The following is a 14,713-nucleotide window of genomic DNA, read 5'->3' on the forward strand; positions in this document are numbered from 1 at the left end:
GTTTTTTTATGGAATAGTTCTGTTATACTGTTAGGTGCCCACATTTTTGTAAGTATAATGCAAGATAATATCAAAAAACTTCAGGTAGCGTGTTTTTCAGCCGAGTTTTGATTTCTTAAATTTTTAAAGCCGGTATCGAGCTGTTTTTAAATTTTTGCTTTTTATTGGTATCTTTTGGCTACGAATGCTATTTAGCCAGAGCCAGTTGCCAGTCATTAGAATCTTTTACTCCTAAAACAGGACTTATTTCCATTGGTTGTACGTGTTAATCAGAATGCAAGAGAGTTTATTCTTTGTTACATTTAGAGCATCATATCTAGAATGTTGATAAAGAAATGAAAATAACAGAAAAATTGAAAAAAGAATCGTGAAAAATTTAACTTCTAAGCAGAAGAAAATTAGTTCAAAATAGAAATAATGTATATGTTTCCATTTAGACTAGCAGTTGAAAAGTTGGTGTATTTGCGAAAGAAAGATAATTGTTTTACTTATTTGAATACGCAACAAAGTCAATTTTTACGCAATTCGGTCAACTGAATTTTCTGACCGTGACCTATACTACTCAAAGTATAAGAAGCTAGTTTTTTTGCGATAATTGCGACAGGAATGTTTTGTTCTTCGTTCTCAATAAATGATATTTTTTGGTGTTCCGACGACCACTCACGGACTGGGAAGGACCATAACTTAAGTTCTTTTTTTGCTAAATTTTTTTGCGATTTGGACTTTTAAACGAATAATCCCAACTCGGAGCGATTTCCAGTACTTTTTTTTATTTTTCCAAACTATATGGAGCTCGATTTCCCAAGAACTCTCCCGTTTCCCGAACGTTTTTTTTTCAGAAATCATTTTTTCCTTTTTTGCCTAATAATAGGTGCAGTCGAACATCACTTGCTACTTGCTCAGCAACCTGCTTCTATTTTTGCGGTTTGAGTTCAATAAGAGACCTGCATTTGTTTATTGAGGACTCCGGGTTTAAGTGATGATTTTTTGATGAATTTTGTAAACATTATTTGAATGAGTGAAAAACGTTCGACTGCTTGTTATGTTAGCTCGGACGAATCGGGAGGAGAAGACGCCGACAACAGGCTTCGGAACATCAGCCGGTTTAGCGAGAGCGATAGATCACTCGGCTATTCTCTCGCCCATCACCATCATCAACAGCGACACAGCTTCAACCAGTGCTCTGATGACTCATCGGTGGAAAGACCCTCTCGCTTCAGAGCCCAAAACAACCACGCATACCATCACCAGAGCTCACTTCTAGCAGGTACTAATTTTCAGAAACATTTTTTCCAATTATCACGATTACCGGCCTAATCACATCCAATATGCAATAACATATTAATTGTTTTCTTTAATTGGATTAGTACTACCAAAAAATGTCAACCATAAGACTTAATACGTTTTTTTTAGTTCATTGACGCTTTTTCAAATGCTTTTTTGGCTATTCCCAAGTGTTCTGTTGGTTGAAAAAACGTTTTCTAATTCAACTAATTTTATACATGCAATGCGTGGTTTTCCCCGATACGTGAGGTTTTTTGACGAACCTTTATTTGATCCTTGGTTATAGTCATATTCTCGAAAAGTTGAGAAAACTCGATGATAATATATTGTAATTTTTCAGAGAAAGGTATTTAGTGTAAAAGAGCGGTATGATTTTCAATTATTTAGGTCCTTGTGATTGTTTTTTGTTCAATTTTTTTTCGGTTTCCTTGTTATTTTGCACTTTTTCAACGTTCTGTTCGCTATGTTTCAGGTATGGAGCGAAATGACCTCTCAGGATCAAGCAACTCAACCCCAAATAACAGACGTCAAAGACGGAAGAAAAAGTCATTAAACGAAAGCTTGAAAAGATCAAATCTCAGTGTGAGCTCAATTGTTTCCACTCTAAGCAGCAAATACCCAATTGACCCCACAAATAATACCCCTAGTGACTCAGACAGTGTTAGCTCGAGGAAGACGTCTTCGTATGCATGTAATAAATTGGCAGAAGGAAATGAGTATGACTCATCGACCAGACTGCTCAGCGGGAAGCACACGGTAACACTGGCGGCCAATTTGATCAACTTAGTAGAGGAAGAGCCCATGTCCAGCGGGTCTCCAATTGCATACCAGCCATCAAAGGCTGCGAGTTCGAGTCCCTACAAAGCCGGACTGGAAAGTGGATCCTCTGGTAGCGCTGGCACTCGCGAATCGTTGGAAGGACGACCAAATGTGAAATGCGAGTATAATAAACTAAACGTCAAAGGAGCGGAAGTCTCGAAAAGTAAATCGAAAGTGGAATCTTCATTAGAAAATCGTAAGCGAAGAAGAAAAACTAGAAAGTCGAGACGAGCGTTTTTTACGTCATGCATGAAAGGATCTGTAGATACCACAATTTCAGCGACATCGGACGAAAAAATAGAAGGTAAATGCTCCGAAAGCCAAAGTCTTTTAGCGGCTGAATGCTCAGAAAACTCACCCCAGCCGAAAATATCGAACAGTGAGTCTAATTTAACTGGGTCTAAGCCAAAAACGGAAAACACAACGCGGAAACCGATATCAGATCAACCGTGCAGTGTTGATGCTGTCCGAAGCGTTAATGACAAAACAGCGAAGAGTTGTCAGCAGCAGAAAAAGATGGAAAAACAGTCGATGGCGGCGGGGGATGGAAGTTATCAGTATAACGACAGTAGCGCAGTTCCAACTTCTCGCTGTTGTGGAATCCAATAAAATAGACTAAATTTAATGATTCTTTTGAACTTTATGACCGATTTTAAAGCAGATGCTCATTTTGAACAGATTGAATTTTCTATTTTCAGAGTTTTATTCATACTTTGCATTCAAATGCTATCAGTAGAGGCAATTGACATGTTTATATCATTGAGTTTTGAGAGGCGTGAAATGAGTTTGATCAGTTTTGTAGACCTGCCGTTCAATCCTAGTGTCGTATAAAGTTGTGGCAAAGAAAGAAGTGAAAAAGGAAAAAAAACTTCATTTGGTTTTTTAAGGTTTAATTTTTGATTTCCACTAAGTTGAATTCTAATTCATTTGCTACATTAAAGGTAAATTGAGCTCTCAAGTAACGAAAGTTCGAATAGTGCTTAAAATATGAAAGATTTCAGGTTTCGAAAGTGGATTTCAATTTTTAGATATTTAAGCGATATAAAAAACCTTTCGACCCAAGTTTTTCGGATTTATTTCAGAAACTCGAAGAGATTGATATATTTCTCAAGGTTTTCATGGGCTCATAGCCACGTTTCTGTTGGCTATGATTTAGGACCATATTGAGACCACTGACATTCCTGAAGATAGGAGCTTCGCGAATGATTTTTAGGAACAAACTCTGTTTAGTGGAATTAAGTTATGAGGACAATTTAGGTTCAAATTTTTGATATAATGATTTTTTATGCGAAAAACTTAATGCATTGCAAAACAACTTGGTAATTTCGATTGAAGTCAAAAGTTTTAACTAATTGTACTTCAGCCAGCTTTGTTAAGGCGAGTGTTTTTTGAAATAAGTCTTTCTTCAGCTAAAGTAGAACACAGTGCAAAATTATTGCGCTCATACAAGTGCATGAAATAACTACGTTTGTTTTTTTGAACTATTTTACAGGCCTGGTTTATAAGAATTATTTTGCGTGAAGTTCGGTTATCCAAGACGCAATGTCTATGTGTTTAAGGCGAGTAGCTGTTATCAGTAGATCACAGATTGAATTCTGCGGTCTCCAGGATGTTTTCTGCAACCAATTCTCTTTCCGTAATAATAAAGTTTGCGATTAGCAAGCGTTATCAAATCGGAATGTAGACTTTAATTTCGGGTTAACAACTAGTTTAACAAAATCAGTTGAATCACTTGTCAATTGCAGCCGACATGCTCAGTTTCATTAAAATCCAAATGCAGCTGACATGCTCAATAACATGAAAATTCAAATTCAACTACTGGGTGGGTAATAATTACTACAGGGTAGTTTCAAGGGGACTCGGAACTTCTTAATGTTTTTTTTTACAAAATTGTTTATTTTCCCGCTTAATTGAAGTCTGCTCAAAGGTTGTCGGCCTTTTTCCGCTTCGTAGTTTATTGCAGTTGCTAATATGAATTTAAATTCTCTTGCTTAGCATTTTTGTCTAGAAATCCTTTTTGATTAAGTTTGCTTTAATGAAAATGTGTGGATTGGGCTTTTTATTTATTTTTTTGAGACGCTTAGGAAAAGTTCGCAAAAAAGTTCTCCGATTTTCAGAAGAGGGGTATCCAAAGAAAGGCTGTCTACATCCTTGTGTGCCGCCATACTTGTCAACGGGCCGGGCCGAGGTTTTCACTTTTGTCAACGGGCCTTACTTTTATTGACTAACGCAGGTCAGTTCCGGAACGCTTGGAACGCTGGCCAGTTCCGGGCAGTCGGAGATGCTTTACTCTGATTGCGGTCTGAAGGTATCCGAAAGACGGGCAAAACTTTCGCCTACAACCGTTGAGGCAATCGAAATGGTTTCCATGGCTTTTAAAAAAGGTCTTTATAAATAAGTAAAACAATTAATTAAAATTGTTTTGAAACAAATTTGTTTTTTTACCAAAAAAGCAGCAACGGGCCACAACGGGCCGATATTTAATAAATTCCCTGTTTATCGGGCCGCCAACGGGCTCGACTTGAATTATATCGGACCGGGCTTTAATTATGGCGGCCCGTTAACAAGTCTGTGTGCCGCCATACTCCCCTGGTCTCTTTTTGCTTTAACCCTTTGTCTACAGCCTTCTAGAATGTCTGTGAGGAATTAATTGACCGATATGTATAGTTTTTTCGTTTTCTCGAAAACTAACGTACCAAATCTGAGAATTTTGTTTCAAGGAACAGTGCGGCTTTGAAAAGCTGCCCTCCGAAAGTGCTACGCCCAAAGTTATTATACACACAAAATTATGGTCCTCGGAATAAAGAAAGTTTGGGTTTTCTTTTGCTTTTTGAAGTTTCTCAAAAACTAACTTCTCAAACAGGAGGATGTGGTTTCAATGGAGATAAATAATGAATAAAAATTCCATTGAAAAAGCGGCCTGTCAAAATTTTTTACACACAAAATTCACGTCCTCAGAAAAATCGGTTTTTTAATTTTTCGAGCGCTTTTTTTTCTAAATTTTATGAAATTTACCAATAAAACCTCCCATATCCGAGATTTTGGGTTCAATCAAGGTGCTCTTTGTAGGATGCTCCATTGCGTTTCAGACTGAGCCCAAATTTTGTAAAACAAAAAACACTTCTCTCGGGAAAGTTAGAGTTTCGATTTTTTGACCTTTTTTTGAAACTTTTTGATTTTTCTCGCCAACGACCTTTTGAAACCTAAGTTTTTGGGTTCAGTCGAAATCGAGAGATGAGTGATTGTCTTCTGCATAAGGGCCAAGTCCAATTGTTTTTAAAACAAAAAGCTGTGATTCTCGGAAATGTCAACTATCTGATTTGTTGACCGTTTTTTCGACTTTTCCGGATAAGTATCCTGACAAATCTGATATCATTCGTTTAATCGACACAAATGTTGTTCAGTTTTATAATTTGCTACGCCCAGTTTCTACTAGAAAAAAGTTATGGCCTTCAAACAAGTGAAAGTTTTCAAACTTTGACCATTCTTTGGACAGTTTTTGGACGATTTTACTCGAAAATTACGAGCCAAATCTCAGGTTAAGAGTTCATTCGAGAAACTCGATTTTCTAATGTTCTTTGCTTTAACAACACATTCCTCCAGCTTTAGCTGGGCTCTAGATGTATTTCATCGAAATATACAAAAAATTGGGTTCTCTCAGTTAATTTTCAACTTTTTCATCGACTTGTTTTTTTAGGAATGGGTTGTATCGCAAATGGTGCGAAGTTCTGTTTCGCCTCTGTGTTTTAACTTATCCTTGCCAGATTTTTGAAAAAAAAATTTGTAAATTTTGCAAACTTATTCGGGTAATTTTTCCTATAGAAAAGGAGAATATATAGGTGAAACTATCCTAAACAATCAACGTTTTTTATAGATTCGACAAACCAATTCTGGATTATAAAGCGTATATGGCGTGGCTTGAGCAATTACAAACAATCTAACCTACTTGTGAGCAAAAACAAACAACCTAACCTACTTGTGTGAGAAAATATGATACATAAAGAAAAAATAAGAATCATTTTAAGGTTGACGCTTTTTTCACCAAGCTCAAAGGAAAAATTTTTTGCAGGTATGCATATGCAAATTTCAAACATCATTTCACATACTAAAACACTTTCTTTTAGGTAAAAAATGACGGATCATTTCAAAAAATCTCTCAACAAAAATTAGATTTGAAGTTTCCAATCTAGAAACTCGTTTTCCGATCTAGAAAGTCTCTGAATAAGGCGCGTGTGTGTAGTTTTCCAGTTTACAAGAAAAAAACACAAATAAATCTACAAGTTTTATCTATTAGGAAAAAACGTTTGACGGCTCAAAGCATAGGCTCGAATGCGGTCAGCATATATTGTTTTGAAAACCGAAGTTATTTAGTATCAAAAAATTTATCGTCCTTTCAGTTGTCAGCTAATGTTTTTTTTCGACCTTATTTACTCAATTTTTTTTACCTTTATTCTGCTGAAAACCACTTTGATTGTGAACGAAAGTATCTTTGATTTTTATATTACCCTTACAAAAAGCAAAGTTTGTGCAATTGAGTACTGGACTTTTTTTGCCGTAAATAACTTTGTTCACTGAAAGATCGGAGTTAGAAATGGTACATTTTGGTTAACTTCATTATACAATCAATTTTTTTTACCCGGAGGTAACGAATACACCTGGGACGGCAAAAGTCCTAGGTTCCAATCTGACAGAACCTGTTTTCTTAAACGGGAGCTATTCTGTTTCAAAAAAACGTCGGCTTAATATTTGTCTGCTAATGTTCTGTAATTTTTTGGCTTCGTTTTTTTTTGTTTAAAACTTTTGCCTGCCCAAAACGTTTCGCGATGTATTTTATCGGCTTAGTGACCCAATTTTGATTCGTTTAACGTGAATTGTTGTTTTTATGCTCACCTCTGGATCGCACTTATCGCTGGAATCTCAAGATAAACTAAAACTGATTTTTCATGACAACAATTTTTGTCGGTCTTTTTTTATTTTGTTTTTATTTCCTTTTTACGGCTTAATTGATATCGGCCTATGTTATATCGGTTTAATGGCCTGATATTGCGTATTTTGACAAACCAAAAAAATGCGGGTTGATGCTTTTTTTGGCCTTAAGTTTTTCTGCTGTGTATTTCTGCTGATATTCTCGGCTGTGTTAACGCTAGGTAAATTTTCTCTCTTCCAATGCTTATTTTACATTCTATAGTCTTGGCATGTTTTGTTTCAAAAGTCGCCTGATACATTTAGACAGATCTAGTTTTTTTTGTGTTGTAACGCAACTGTCCAAAGCACAGCTTTCCTTCTTTGTTTTAAATTCAGTTCATTTCCTTTGAGAACAAGAAAGTAAACTCGTACTATGTGATGTCACAAAACACGTGACTGACTTCTAATATCAAAATTGAGCGAATTTTTTCAGTTTACTCCTGTTGATTGCAACAGTCTGATGACTATGTTTTAGTCATTGCTATCAACTTGAAAAATCTTCTACCTTCCGAGTATTGCAGTAATAATTGTATCCTTTAATTTGCAACAAGAAATATTTTTTGTTATGAACACCTCTTAGTCGAAACGATTGCTCACCGTGGAGGCAACAAATTTTTTATATATAAAATAAGCAAACTTTGAAGCAATTTTTGTCAAGTCTTGCCTAATTTGCTGTTTGGTTTTGCTGAAACTTTGAAATTGGGTTAGCAACTTTGGGCACACTCGTACAATAGTAACTGAATAGTAATCTATTTTACTTTTTGCTCTTAACTGTTTTAACCTATCCGCATTCATATTTAAACGCAAGATCCCTAATCAATTTTGGTGTTGCGTTTGGGAAATGAGATTTGTAACAATTTCTTAATTACACTTGCGAGCTTTGGTAAGCGCAGTGTAATAGTACGACTATGCTTTTTTCCGACCTAAGTCGCAAATATTGGTGCCAAATTTGATTGCACTTTTTCGGTTTTTTGATAGAATGTGCTTTCACATTCGATTAGTAATAAGTAAAAAAAAATTGATGCTTTTTTAATTCGAAGATTGAACCAAAAAAAACTAATTGTTTCCAACAAAGGGACCTTAGTAGAATTTTGTTTTCAGAAATTTTCCAACTCAATTTATTTTCCAACCCATTTCGTTTTTTTTGAAATGCATAATTTATGCACAATTTGGTTTTTTGATTTCCAATTTATTACATGTAAAAATAATGTGGAGGCCTTCAGTTTGTTATAATTCATTTTAGTACATGCAAATTTTTAAATATGTAGCTGCTTCAATTTAGAAGAGTGTTTGGCGATAGGTAAGCGTCCGTGGCCGAGAGGGCGGGTGGTGAGACTCTAAATCTCGTGGTGCACGTTTGAATCCGATACGTAGCGAGTTTTACTATTTCGAAGCCTATTTTGCTGTTTTGTTTCATTTCAAACAGATGCTTCTTTGTCGTTTTCTCTTGTTTGCAAAGCGCAGCTTCGCTTCTGCGTCTGTGTTTTTGTTTTTAATTTTATATTACGAAAAGTTCGTATCCATAGAAATGTTCTAAGAGTTTTTTTTAGTTTGCGGGTCAAATTTTGCTTTTGCACACACCGGCTTTGGCAGTCAAAGAGTCGTCAAACAATGCTGTAAATTTTTTCTGTTTGACTTTTTTCAACTTTCAGCTTGAGATCAAAATGCGTGCGAATGCCTTGTTACAAACTATCGCTTGTTAAAAAATGATGCCTGTACAAGTTGTCGCTTGTTCCGAACTTTTGTTTGCCCCGCTAATAATTTTTTATGTTGGAAAAATTGTGCTTTCTGAGGATATTTCAATCACTTGAAAACAATAGGTCAGTTTATCTCCAAAAAGAATTAGTTTATTTCATTATCAATGTCCTCAAATTTTTCTCAATTGAGTATGTTGAGCTTGCTGGTACAATTTGTTCAGCACAAATTGGCAATTTTGCGCTAACCAAAACGATAGAGCAAACAATGTAAAATGAAACAACGCTGCTCGTATCAGGGCGATGCCCTGAATGTTCTGACTGACTTTTAGGGACTATGGAGAAGTAATAACATGAAAAAATCAACTGTAATAAATAAAATGAAAAAAAAAATTAAAATTCGAGATTTTTTATGAAAATCATCACACCACGCGCCATATAAAAATAAAAGTGATAGATTCTCTCCTAGTAACAAATGTTTTATGGCAAATGAGCTTTCCTTCAACCAATTTGGAACGATTTCTTAAACGGATTAAATCTCCGCTTTCTCGTTAAAAGCGCGAAATATATCGCGCGTTAATTGTCCCAAATTGACCAAAATTACCATAATTTTACATAAAACGATTACAGGTGAAATATCTTTTCAAATTGAGGCTCAGGATAACAAAACCTTTCGAATGATTTAAGAAAATTTTTTGTCAAAAATGGCTGGTTAAAAATTCGAAATTTGTGTGAAGAAAAAAAAACATTTTTTGTTACTGTCGTTACGAAAATCGGAACAATAATGAGCCGAAAACAATCTTCATACTGAGTATTTCAAAACAAAGATTTTTACAAGCTATGTGTACATTTTTAACATATCAAGCATGCGAAAAGCAAGCGTTATCAAGTTGGAATCATTTGAGCTTATATCATGTTTGAAGTACGAATTAGGCCTACTTAGCCTAGAAATAACGAAAGAACTTGAGACGACTAAGGATATGGGTTTCAGGGAGAAGTATAATTATGAGATTTATCTGCTTACTTTTTTGTTGTAGCAAGTTTTGCTATAAATGAATCGCGTTTTGATTCATTTCTGTAGTTTGATAGATTTCTACAGCTGATTTTGTACAGTTTCGATTCTCTGCTTTAATGGTTGAATGGTTTCGACTTAATAGAAAGCTATGAACTTAGTGAAGACTAGTCCTATTTAGTTCGTGATGTTTTTTTTTTAGAATAACATTTTTTTAAAAAATTTTCTCAGTCAAATTTGAATTGTGACATTTGTTTATTTGTTCAGAAGAACATTTTTTTGAAGTTTGCTCAGTCAAATTTGAATTACTTTCTTAAAAACTGAGGAGCATTGAGGTCATGTAATTTCTACACTGAAATTCAAAAATCGAAAACAACATTTTTTGAACACCTGAGTAAAAAACATACATGATCATAATGCTCATTAATTTTCAAGAAAAATATCTAATTTGACTGATAAAACTTTCAATTTCATCGTGAAAAACGAATAAATATCACGAGCTAAATCACGAACCAGTGTTTTTTCTATTTCCGAGCCTTTTTTTCGAAACTGTTTGTCGGTTTTGTTGTTTTATAGGCAAAATCACCTCAGATTTTTTTTGTTTCGAAGGTAGTTATAATAAATGATTTTGTGTTTCAGGACAAAAAAAAATCATTTTCGTGTTCATGATAATTTAATTACACTTTTTTAAATCAATGTTTCCATGAATTCAGTTCTCAGAATCAGTACAACTGAACTGATAATACTCGCTTCCTGGCTCAAAAACATCAGCTCCATTCACATCGTAAACTTCAAATTCCAAGGCGAGAGGCACTTCAGTTGGATTGATTGAAGTCACTTCTATATTCATTTTTTGGTAGTGTTAACGTCACATTTGAACGAACTAGATTAGCTAACAGATATCATATAAGAAAAATTTGTATTAACTGATTTCCATCGAGCGCGCTTCAAGAATTTTTTGCTCAACACAATTATGCGTCGCTCTCCGATATGAATAACGGGATCCACGACTATTTTTGATCGCAGACATGAAAAGCGCAAATCCAAGACGATCGGATCTACCAAAGCACTTGACTATACGAATTTATTTCTTTCTTCTCACTAATCATTGCAGCGATTCTTTTATAAAACGTCGTAGCAAGTTTTCCCATGCCACCCGAGCACGAAAGAACAAGAAGTGTGAATGAACTATGTTCAAATTCTCTCATAAAATGCTCAAACCATCTTTTTTTCACTTCCTGTTTCCTGTACACACTTGGCAGAGTACCAAAATTTGATTTGGCGCAAATATTGACTTCTCAAATCTGCCTCCCCAGACGCCAATGACTTAAATATCAAGACGCGCTTCTTCTCCACTTTTTGATGTTCTCAAAGTCAAAAACTTGCCAAAAAATGCTCTAAATGCGGTCTGCTTCAAGATTAGAGCAAACATCAGTCAACGTTCCTGCTGTTTTTTTCTTTCTTTTCATTATGCCTAATAACTGGGAAGCATCCAGTACGACAAGACAAGCAAGGTTCAACCGAAATTTTTTTTACAGAATCACAGTAAGAAGGGATTTCAATCAGCGGCCTAGTATTTTTCAAGCACAATGCATACCGAAACGCTTCTTTACTCAGGCAAAAACCATGCTCTTCTAACGGCAACGTTGTGAGCCAGTTTGACGCGCCTCTTTCGTTAGCCAATTCAAATGCTCGTGAGTATGGAGTACTGGCAAGGGATTGCGACACAATTTTTTTTTGTTTTCGGCGCGCCGCTCATTCTTCTTCTGTTATTCACTAGATGCCCGTTTCTGCTTATTGTAACTCCATCTAAATCAGTATCGCTTAATAAATTCTCCTCAACAAGTGGTTAACAGTGTTTCTCGGAGTCTTTGAAATTCTGAACGGCGTCTGTGTCTGGCTTGATGGTGTTCAAACAACCCAATCTTGCCAGAAGCTCTAGCACAGATCCTTCCGTTTTTTCTGGTGATACTCTACCAGTCAGCTTCTGCAAAATTTGCGTTGTGATTTTGCTTTCAAGTTTGGTGTGATTTTTTGAAGTTCAATTTGGCTCCAGTCGATCACTCTCATCACAAAATTCCGCTTCGGAATGAAATTATTCGTTAAAGCTGCAAAAGCACAGTATTGCTGCGTCTCAGCGATGTAAGAAAAACTCCCAAGTTCACTTATCCAACTATCTGATTTTTTGAGAACATGTTGTTCAATGAATTTTTTGCTACCAATCGGGCATCCCAAATATTTGTTAATCGTTTAACAACTTCCAGAAAAAACACGCTCTGCAAAGTTCAAGATTTCACATTTAACAATAAAATAAGTCAAGGGAGCAATCGGGATATACCCATACTCCAGTCCAAGTTTTTTTCAACGCTTCCCGCCATGACCTCAGTTGTTCAATTTTTCAACCTGTAGAAGAGTCGTCGGCATTCCAAAATTGCTTAACGAGGTCACGGAGACGTTTAATGAGAGTCAATAAAGCTTAATACCTTCTTGCGACAAAAGCACTTCTCCGATCATAAACAAGTTTTCAGGCTTTCTGTAGAGATTGGTGAAAAACGTAGCCATAGCTGGGTGCTCAACATACATGTTCAGCAAAGCAAGCTGTCTGTTCTGCTCAATACATGCATTGCTAGCATCAATGAACAGCTTTTTTTCAGCTTCCGTTTCATTAAATACAGACGTCAGTGCTGAAGCAGCTGCCTCGCAAGACGCCCGTTGGCCAGCACACAGTTAAGAAGTACCAAGAGCACCGATTAGGTCAGATGAGATGGTAAGAAGTATGCTCTATGAAATTACTCTGCGTGTAACCTCTCCAATGCCAATTGGTCTGACAGCTGGATTTTGTCCAAACCAATGAGACGATAAGCGGTTAATGCCTGCACTGTGTGTGGAACTGTTACAGCAAAAGAGTGCTTACAAAATGTCATGGCCAATGCTTCACACAAAGAATTAGATCTTTCATCAAATGCCGTGTATAAGCGTCTCCAGTTTTTTCTTGACGCTGATACACGTTGTAATTGCCATTGCTACGTTGACACTGAAATATCCAGACACTATTTCACAGAATAAAGTACATAAGCCCAAGTTTCAACAAATTTTTGAAAGTTTTCTGATTGAGCGTGAAAAGAAGCAAAAGTTTTTACTATTGATCTTAATTTTTTTGTCAATGAGTGCAAGTGTATTGTAATCGCGAACTAGACATTTTTCACAGTAACAGTTTTTCCACCGTTACAACTTTTTTTTTCTTGCTTCTTGATTGACAACTTTCAGGTTCTTTCCCACTTGGCCTAGAGGCAACGCAATTGCACCCTATAGTCTGGAAATTGAGTTTCGGCCGGATCTTGTTTTTTTAGTATGTATGGGGTTGGAAGTTTTTTCCCGGTAAAAAATGAATTGTCAGATTTTCGTTAGTCTGATCGGCTGTCGGCTTAGTTTTGTTGGCTTAGTTACAACATCACGGATTTTGTTTGTACTGTAAATAGGGCGGATCTATGATTTTCTCGAGGGTGGACGGGTTTTCGATAGGAAATCGAAAATTTCGTCAACCTTTTTTCTAGGTCTCATATTTTGATCTTCTGAGCTCTCTCAAATCACTATAAAGACGCTTTTTGACCAACTTTTTGACAAAATTTTGAAAAACATGCCAAAATTACGTTTTTAGGCACTTTCCGGAAAACATTGACCAAAATGTTTTTTCGGTGCGCGCTCCACCCTAAAAATTAGTATTTAAGAAAAATTTTAGGGTCAGTCAGCCAAAAGTTGATATATCAAAATAGTACAAAGGGGGATCCTTTGGTTCGGCACGGGGTCGAATCCCTGACGAAAAGGAAGCGTCCGCCCCCCCCCCCCCCCCTACCAGCCCCCACCTAAATCCGCTGGTGACTGTAAGCAACTTTCATTGTAGTTGCAAGCTCAAGTGTTGTTGATTGTAGAATCTGATTTTTTAGGCTCAACTGGTATCTGCTCAAAGATTGTCGGCTTAGTTGCCACACAACATATTTTGCTTGTGATTTAGGCAACTTTCAATGTTCATTGTAGTTTCGGGGGGGGGGGGGGGAGGGGGGAGGCACTTCAATATTTTTGAATGTTTTTTTAATAATATAATTTTCGGCTCAGCTGGTGTTTCAAGTGCAAGTGTTGTTCATCATTGTTTCGGGACGGACTTTTCCTCTGCGTAATTTTTGTTCGGTTGCTGGTCTAATTATCAAATGTCTGGCATATTCGCTTGGAATGAACTACTATCGAGACGAAGAAAGTTTAAATTTTGATAGACCTTGTTTTTTCAGTACGTTCCAACTTCAATTTATTTTTTTAATGTTTGCATTGTATCGCAAGTTTTGTGAAGCTCTGTTTCGCTTCTGCGCAAACGTTTTCATGCTAGATTCTTTATCTTGCTTTTTGGTCACTTCATATGAAAGGCATTGTTACACTTGTAAAAACAAGTGTCTTGTGATCGGGAGTTAGGTTTTGTTTTCACCCTAAACTACTTTTCTTCCATCTGAAGTTGAAATTGAATTTATTTTATAACTGAAAATTAGCAACATCGAGACTGCTTTTCACTTGGCCCAGAGGTCACGTGGTTGTCTCTGTACCTTAAGATGTCGATTTCTAGTACCGGCCGAACCTTTTTTTTCAGTATGTATGAAATTATATTTAATTTTTCATGGAAAATTGAATGGTCGACTTTTGTTTTTAGCTTATGTTTTGTCAGCTTATTTGCCACATAATTTAATATTTTTGAGCGGTTTACAATAGCAGTCGTAGATGCAAGTGTTTTTGATGTATTCGTGTAATTTATTAAATTGATAGTCCTGACTTTGTATAAACTTTTTTCGCTCAAAAGCTTCAATCGGCCTTAATGTTTTCAGCATAGGTTTTATTGGCTTAGTTACATTACTAGAGGCACTTAGCATAGTAGTAAGGCCTTCACTTTGAAATCTTA

At 36.1% G+C, this 14,713-nt stretch overlaps 2 protein-coding genes across 4 annotated transcripts in view; one reads left to right on the top strand and one right to left on the bottom strand.

Annotated features, from left to right (window-relative positions):
- Window positions 1-2,862, top strand: part of LOC134842545 (serine/threonine-protein kinase par-1-like) — a 33,509-nt gene extending 30,647 nt beyond the window's left edge. For all 3 annotated transcript variants that reach the window (XM_063858933.1, XM_063858934.1, XM_063858935.1), the window contains 2 exons: window positions 1,050-1,267; window positions 1,757-2,862. In XM_063858933.1, coding sequence (XP_063715003.1) covers window positions 1,050-1,267; window positions 1,757-2,712 — 1,174 coding nt within the window. In that variant the 3' untranslated portion in view covers window positions 2,713-2,862. The remainder of the gene's footprint in view (window positions 1-1,049; window positions 1,268-1,756) is intronic.
- LOC134842711 (uncharacterized) overlaps window positions 1-14,713 on the bottom strand; it is a 203,817-nt gene that overhangs the window by 172,551 nt on the left and 16,553 nt on the right. The window lies entirely within an intron of this gene.

The sequence above is a fragment of the Symsagittifera roscoffensis genome, chromosome 3, assembly GCF_963678635.1.
Source record: "Symsagittifera roscoffensis chromosome 3, txSymRosc1.1, whole genome shotgun sequence".
Taxonomy (NCBI): Eukaryota; Metazoa; Xenacoelomorpha; order Acoela; family Convolutidae; genus Symsagittifera; species Symsagittifera roscoffensis.